Source organism: Danaus plexippus, chromosome 4, assembly GCF_018135715.1.
Source record: "Danaus plexippus chromosome 4, MEX_DaPlex, whole genome shotgun sequence".
Lineage (NCBI taxonomy): Eukaryota > Metazoa > Arthropoda > Insecta > Lepidoptera > Nymphalidae > Danaus > Danaus plexippus.
In genome coordinates this window covers 158,327-166,185 of record NC_083538.1, presented here as the reverse complement: position 1 = coordinate 166,185, position 7,859 = coordinate 158,327, and the positions used below count along the sequence as shown (strand labels likewise).

The 7,859-nt window shown below is 45.4% G+C and overlaps 1 protein-coding gene across 1 annotated transcript; it reads left to right on the top strand.

Annotated features, from left to right (window-relative positions):
* Nucleotides 1–604: 604 nt before the first annotated feature.
* On the top strand, nucleotides 605–7,339 carry LOC116768390 (U4/U6.U5 tri-snRNP-associated protein 1). The gene is made up of 16 exons (XM_032659099.2): nucleotides 605–859; nucleotides 2,377–2,467; nucleotides 2,635–2,780; nucleotides 2,944–3,076; nucleotides 3,241–3,346; nucleotides 3,701–3,835; nucleotides 3,915–4,028; nucleotides 4,467–4,667; nucleotides 4,878–5,006; nucleotides 5,154–5,241; nucleotides 5,518–5,645; nucleotides 5,859–6,020; nucleotides 6,237–6,342; nucleotides 6,418–6,604; nucleotides 6,737–6,965; nucleotides 7,054–7,339. Exons 1-16 carry the CDS (start codon nucleotides 721–723, stop codon nucleotides 7,177–7,179), a joined length of 2,220 nt encoding a protein of 739 aa, XP_032514990.1. The 5' UTR covers nucleotides 605–720; the 3' UTR covers nucleotides 7,180–7,339.
* The last annotated feature ends 520 nt before the right edge of the window (nucleotides 7,340–7,859 follow it).

Sequence of the window (7,859 nt, the reverse complement as noted above, 5' to 3'; positions counted from 1 at the left end):
ATTACGTACCGAGCCCGTGTCTATTGTCTATAATATTTCTTTCTTCATTGTTAAATCATTTCTAGACTCTAACTACCTTACCGTCCCTTCTGGATGCCCTAATACCCACTCTGTATACAATTAACTCTGAACGACATCGATAACTTTTAATTAAAAATTTACTATAATATATTTAATTTACTTCAATATAACATATAACGTGAGCTTTTCGTCTGCACATGGCTTGACATCACTAAAACATCTTTTGGGTAGTAAAATACATGAGCCTATTTAAATAAAAATCCCCGTAGCAAGATGTGGAATGATCTCTGATGTAAGATTTTTTCATCAAAACGAGGACATTGTATTTTTTTGAAAACAACTATGTCTCATTTTAGGAAAATACAAATATGAGGTTAAATTTATCTTTTGTTTTATAATGATAAACATTTATATCCAAATATTTTTCAGTTTATACTAGAAACGTTAGGAAACTTTATTTATAGTGGTTTTGTTTATTCCTAATAAATATAACTTTTAAACGTAAGTAACAAACATACAACACTGTAAGTGATTACTGATAGATTATTAAGAAGCCATTGCTGTTGAAGTTTGACAACTGACAACTTGGTGACTTTGGACATCAAAGTTATTGCAAATGGCTCCTGCGCGTCCGTAACCTAAATAAAAAGATATTTATTATTTTTTAATTGAAACGTTAAAAGAGCTTTCATTCGAGTAATGGGTTCGAAGAAACATAAAAAAGAATCGAAAAAGAGGAAGCACAGAAGTAGATCCAGGTCTCCTTTGGATGGTGAAGAGCGTGAACGAAAGAGGCACAGGAAACACAAGGATCGCAAGAAAGATCGCTCTCCGGATGGTTAGTAGACATATTTCTACAAAAACAGATAACGCTAGTCGTGAAAAATGATCTTCATTGTAATAAATTGTGCAAAACCGTTATGATTATTGACGTGTTCGGTGTGCATTGTTTACACTTTATTTTTTGAGGATCACTTTTCTATGCTAGCTTATCATCAAGTTGACATGATAATGGCATATTTTGCTCATTATTTCAGACGAGGGGCATTCGAGATGAAACAATATCCCGAGTGCTGTTGAGATGAGGTGGGTATTAAAGTCGCTTCACCGATGGAAAGTCTCAGTCTCAGTGTACTGATATTATATTTCGAATGTGATATCCGTGATCGGTTTTCTTTATTGATATTTGACTTGACCTTCAATTAAATTTTCATGTATTCAAATCTGGTGCCACTTCAGAATTACCAAAACCTTCTCTTATGTTTATTAAATATGAATAGTTATAAACAACATAGTTCCTCTGAGAGCTCATTTAGTTGTTTACAAATATTAATGCAGCTGAATCTATATAATGGTAGTTAGTGATTTATTTTAATATATTAATCATAACATCATATAGTGTTAGAGAATCCATTCTGGATTATTTCCAGACATATAATCAAAGTAGCGTCCACCCTACAAACTCACAGTCAATAAATATTGTTTCAGCATCGAGCAGGTTTAAAAATTGTGTATCATGTGAAATAAGATATACTACAACTTATCTCTATAAGAAGATAAATTTTATATGTTGTTAACAAAAATCTGATGTAGTATCGTATGTTCCCTGTAGATATGCTGGTATTAATACTGTTTAATGGGCTTCCGAGAAAGCAAGCTTGTCATCTTACATTAGGACTGACCATCGGGCAGGACAACGGCAAACACTGACCAGTGACATAAAAAAAATAACTTGCACTGAAATTCATTCAAATATCTTAAATCAGAAATAGAGTTGTAATGACTCCAACATTCTATAGTGCCTCAAAGCGCGGACTGCGTGTTATGTGTTGAAGTTACTCACATTTAATGTGTTTGTAAGCTCGTAATTTCTCACAGCACCTGCTCTGAATTGAATCTTTGATTTATCTTTCATCCATTCAGGTCACATTGCTTTGTAATTGTGTTACTTTGTTCTAACATGGGACATTAGTATTAAGATGTCATTTATTACTGATTTGGGAAGAGAAAGTTCAATATATATGTTCATACCAATGAAGGTTAGCTGAATAACAAAAAAATCCAATGCATTTACTATCTTTGTTGTATAGTTATTGAAGGGAACGAGCTTCAAAAACATTTGTTGTAGGGCCCGAAACTGTTCTGAGACAAAAATGAAATATCTCAACTTGGAGACAGGCTTTCAGGAGGTTACCGGAATGTATGGTTGTCATAAATTTTGAGTTAGGGTTAACTAATAAAGATAAAAGAACCTTTACAATACAATGTTAAGGATCCTGTTAGAAACGAGACGCTCACAACTTGTGACTATTAACATGAAATAAACATCCCGTGACTATTGTATCCTTGTTCCAGTGGAGGAGGTGCCGGTGGACTCGCACCTGGAGCGCGAGGCGGAACCCTCGCCCGCGCCCAGCAGCAGCTCCAGCGCTAGGAGACATGAAGGGTAACTACACAATAAGTGCAATAGTATTCTCAACAATACAACTACACAATTAACTCATTGGGGAATTAGACTGTTACTGTAGGAATTTCACTTCATTGCTGTCTTTTGATTACAGCTGTACTTACTCTCGGTAGGAATGTCTCATTCTCTCTCATTTTGCTTTCCAGAAGAGACAAAAGCCAGGAGTCGGAACGTGACTCGTCACCCACGCCCGCCTCGGGGTCGGCTCAGGAGAGTCTCTCCATAGAAGAGACCAACAAACTGCGAGCCAAGCTGGGGCTGAAACCACTTGAAGTGCCAGAGAAACCTGCCGGTGAGTGGTTACTTGGCTGTACTCACTGACGAAAGTTGGGATGACGAATGTTTTATACTATTGTATGTCAAATGTTAACGAGTTGAACATTGGACGCATTCATTGAGTCGACCGTCATGAGAGGCCATACGAACAGTTATGCAACAGCCGGTTTTTGTTCCAGACGACGGTAAGTTCAAGGATGACCTGGGAGAGTTCTACCACGTGCCCGCCTCCAACATCGCCGCGCAGAAGAAAGCGGACAAGTTGAGAGAGAAGCTCGCCGAGAGGAGGGACAAGAGGGACATCGACAACAAGTAGATACTATATTGACATACATGACTATATGTAGGAGATGGTTCTTATGGGTACAGTTAGTGAGTTACGTTAGCTGTATTCTCGTGCTGATCCCCAGAGCCGTCTCACCGCTCATGGCACTAGTTGTCAGCGTTTCATACTTGTATGACAATGTTTACGTCAGGTTACAGACCTCCCTGCTGGCCGAGGGTTCCGATGATGAAGACGCCTCCGCCTGGGTCAGGAAGACGCGGGACATGGAGAAACAGAAGCAGGAAGCCGCCAAGAGAGTGAGTTATCATACACATATATGTTTTTTTGTCTGCTGTGTTCGGGATCAGTTCTGAATCTCGGTGAAGCATCTGATCGATTGTGTCGTGTTATATACATTTAACGAACTAACATGCATTGTATTAAAAAGTCGACGCCTGGTTGAGTCCAAACCTTCTCAGAATGAAATGTCGGTGGAAGCGAGATTCTTTATTTGTAACCACGACAGTTGTGATATCCATTACACCAGTAAATGGTCCTTAACAGATATGTCGAGAACAATAGATGTATTCTGTGATAGTTATATGGTCGAGTCAATCTCGGTGAGGTGTAAGCATATCTCGGGTTGTTAATGACCGGTGACCTCCTGCCAGGCGGCTCTGCTGGACGAGATGGACGAGGTGTTCGGTGTGGGCGCGCTCGTGGCGGACGACCAGCACCGAGACCGACAGGAGGCCTACCACCAGGAACATCTCAAGGGGCTGCGGGTGGCGCACACTCTGGACGCGGTACGTTACACACACAGACACACACACAAACTGACAAAGTAAATCTATTCAAAGTTAATAAATGTCTGTCCCGCTCCAGTTGCCCGAGGAGCGCGAGACGGTGTTGACGCTGGCGGACAAGGAGGTGCTAGCGGACGACGACGAGGATGTACTCGTCAATGTGAACATCGTGGACGACGAGAAATATAAAAAGGTAAGACGTGGCTTGATGTACCATGATGATACAGAGCACGAGTAGTAACTTCTTCGTCGCAAGAGTCTTTTCAGACTTGTCGTGGTCATCACGTATCAGTGATCCGGGATACATGATGACTCTCATGGGAAGAGATGGTTGCAGTAGTTTCCCCTTGCCTTCTGCACCAGCACTTTTTGGGGCTATTTAGACCCCAATGCTTGCTGTAGCCTGTTCCAGCCAGTGGTGTCTAAATACTCTTAGAAAGTACATATGACTCGGAAAAGATCACATTGATACTTGCCAAGTTTCGAACCCGCGCCCTCACGTATGAGAGGCGGGCCTTTTAACCTTCACGCCACCACTGGTCATACGAGTTATACGAGCAGTATCACTCGTATGACTCGAGAGGTTATACGAGTAGCATACACAACACTAAAAACATAAACGACTTCCCAGAACATCGAGGAGCGCAAGAAGGCCCGCACGGGCTACCAGGCCTACGACGAGGAGGCCGACATACAGGCCGCCCTGGGGTACAGCAGACCCGTGCTGGCCAAGTACGACGACGAGATAGAACCCAGCAAGGGAGACAAGACCAGGGGCTTCTTCATAGGAGACGAGGACGCGCTCATGGAGCAGAAACTGAAGGACATGATGGTGAGTGGGGGGCGGTGGAAGGGTGGGGTCTAGAACACGGAACGCGATCAAGAGCGTGCGCGAGGGTTCGGTTTGTTTAAATCTAACTGAAAACTAATAACATACATTATACAAACTGGCTTAAGTTACTTGTGTTTAAGCCCTCACACGTTCTTACTACACTTTCCGTCTTACAGCAGTGACGAGCCATACATTCATATTTGATTACAGCGTGCGGAACTGATAGCGGGCGGTCCGGATAAAGTGCTGGAATCGCTCCAGAGCACCGGCCTTAGACCCGCCAGCGACTACCTGCAGCCCGACGAGCTCCAGGCGAGGTTCAAGAAAGTTAAGAAGAAGGTTACCAGATATATGTTACATACAACTGATTATAAGTTCATAGACGGAGCAGTCGACGCAGAACCGCTTCACAAACATTACATAATACATTAAAAAGATTTTTATGTTTGTAAATGTTCAATTTGATAAACAAATTGTTTCTTTCAGGGCAAAATACGTAAGAAGGCCAAGCAGGAGCCCATAGACGTGGAGGAGCACGAGGCGGGCTCCGTGCCTCTGGACACCGATGACACGGGTAGTTATATGACTCGTAGAGAAGTTGCAAACACCGGGAAGGACTTGAGAATAATGTGTATGGAACCAGGGTCACGTGCACCGACCACAAGCGAGGCCACAGTTGTATTGTTTTGTTACGCACTGTTTGGGGAGCGTGCTAACTGTGACACATTATTGCCTATCTTACGATCGAGGTTTCTAAAACATATTTGCACAAAGTGTTCAAAGTCCAACTTCTTCGCCGGTTCTATTTAAGGAACGGTAGTCGTTACTGAGGGATCCTTTCTGTGTTCAGAGATCAGCCAGGAGGTGACTGCGCCTGTTCTGGACGAAGACGAAGTGGAGGTGGACACGGAGTTACAGGCGGCGCTCCATCGCGCCAGGAGACTGAGGCAGGGAGGGGACCAACACAGGACTCCTAAGGTACACCCACACAGGGAACAGGTCTAGTTTTCTTATCAAATCATTGTACTGTTTGTGAGAAGTCACCGCCATAGAAAGTCCGTTTTAGTTAGTTTAACAGACCGCCGAGAACTGACTTCATACAGATGAGAGAACGACAAGTTGATACGGCTGCCGGTGATGCTGTGATAGTTAATTTATTGATTTCTCAAACCATATATGTTGTTCCATCAGCTGGAGGAGATCCTCCAACAAATTAAAGAAGAGAAAACGGAAGAGAGTCAAGAAGCCGGGGGCAGCATGGTGCTGGATGCCACCGCCGAGTTCTGTCGCACGCTCGGGGACATACCGACATACGGCCTGGCGGGGAACAGGGAACATACCGCCGAGATCATGGTCTGGGTTATTGGATACTTGGATATTATGACAGACTTACAGTTTGAACTAGAAAATTAGTTTTACGAGGGTAGAGTAGGGTAGAGGGTAGAGGAAAACAGTTTCTTGAAAAGACGGAATAGACACTATATTATGTCATAAAACTCGGAATATTTTATACACCCGAGTGACGAGTGAAGCACATTGCACACATTAAGCATTGCTTGTGTGTCACAGGACTTCGATCGCGAGGAAGCCGAGCCGGAGCCGGAGAGCGGAGCCAGCGGCGGCGCCTGGAGCAGGGTCGACGTGCGCACAGACCGGCCTGCCGACCTCGAGCATGGTGAGCGGGGGAGGAGCGGGGAGGGGGGAGGCGAGTGGGGGCAGTTGTGTAATCGGTGAACTGTTGTTGTCGCAGAAGGAGCGTCGGGCGCCGGGCTGGAGGCAGAGCCCGCACTGGGGGCCGGCGTGGCGGGTGCGCTGCGACTGGCGCTCAGCAAGGGCTATCTGGAGAGAGACGGCGCACTGCCCGCTCCTAGACCGACACGCTCCTCACTGGCCGCGCTCGCCGCGCTGCACTACTCCATCGAGGACAAGACTTACGGGTAACGACCGACTTACCACTTGCGTCACGAAACAAACCTTTAGCAGATAACCAGCCTCAAATAAAACAAGCCACGGAACACTGTACATATATTTTACTCTTTAATTTTTATTTCTACTGCTGTCGCTTCCAGCGAGGACGACAAGTACGGTCGGCGCGAGAGAGGAGGTCACTCGGGACCTCTGAGCGAGTTCAGGGAGAAGAGTGACTTCAGACCCGACATCAAGCTGGAGTACGTCGACGACGACGGGCGACCGCTCTGTCCCAAGGAGGCCTTCCGCTACCTCTCCCACAAGTTCCACGGCAAGGGACCCGGCAAGAACAAGCAGGAGAAGAGAATCAAAAAGGCCGTGCAGGAGGGAGTGAGTACTCACGGCACAGGCGCGCTCCGCCACTGACTCTCATTGCTCATTACATGTTGACGCTCATGAACCCACGTGTTTGTTCCAGCTGATGAAGAAGATGAGTTCCACGGACACGCCTCTCAACACGTTACAGATGCTGCAGCAGAAACAACGAGAGACACAGTCGCCCTTCGTGGTGCTCAGCGGCGCCAAGAGAGACGCGCCCAACTGAGCGCGCCCGGCCACGGCCCTCAGACACTTAGCAGTCGATGTCCCGGTGCGCACAACGATCGTCTCATTAAGATAGGAACCGTGAACATGCTGTACCAAACCGAGTCAGCGGCTTGTGACGTCATAAAGCACCTATATTTTAATAAATTAATAGGACAGAACCCTTTGTACATCATTGACCTGCCCTCAGACCGAAACCCAACTGCCTTACTTATTAACATTCCGTATATCTGCCTGTCGGTTCACAGACGGTGCAGAACCCTTAGGCCTCCGAAGGGAGCGAGGTCCGTCTGTGTGTTCTGTCGCCTGTATCCCGGCATTGTTTCGAGGAACTGTTAGATATGCTCCCACGTCCACATCACTTACTATTAGATGCATTCAGTTGCAAGACTGCGGCGCGGCGTCGCGCTCGTTATTTCAACACACGCGGACTACTTGACAACCTTGACTACTTCCTATCTGAAAGGCCGTCTGCTCGTTTACCCCTTGGCATATACAAAAAAAGACAGCGGATAGGGGATCGACGTTTTTATAGAAATAAAAATACGTAACTTTTATGTGACTGCCGGGGTCACGGTGGGTAATGAGTCTTTCGTTGTAACGGTAACAGAGTCGGCAGATATGCTACTGAAGTTAACACGAACACCACGCCGCGCCGCTCGGGCCAGTTCTCGGTACACA

Bases quoted from the DNA above. Each gene is read 5' to 3' on its own strand.
- LOC116768390 (XM_032659099.2), top strand. From the start codon at position 721: ATGGGTTCGAAGAAACATAAAAAAGAATCGAAAAAGAGGAAGCACAGA. The intron at 3,836-3,914 runs GTACGTTACACA...GTCCCGCTCCAG, and splicing joins TGGCGCACACTCTGGACGCG to TTGCCCGAGGAGCGCGAGAC. The intron at 6,343-6,417 runs GTGAGCGGGGGA...TTGTTGTCGCAG, and splicing joins GCCTGCCGACCTCGAGCATG to AAGGAGCGTCGGGCGCCGGG.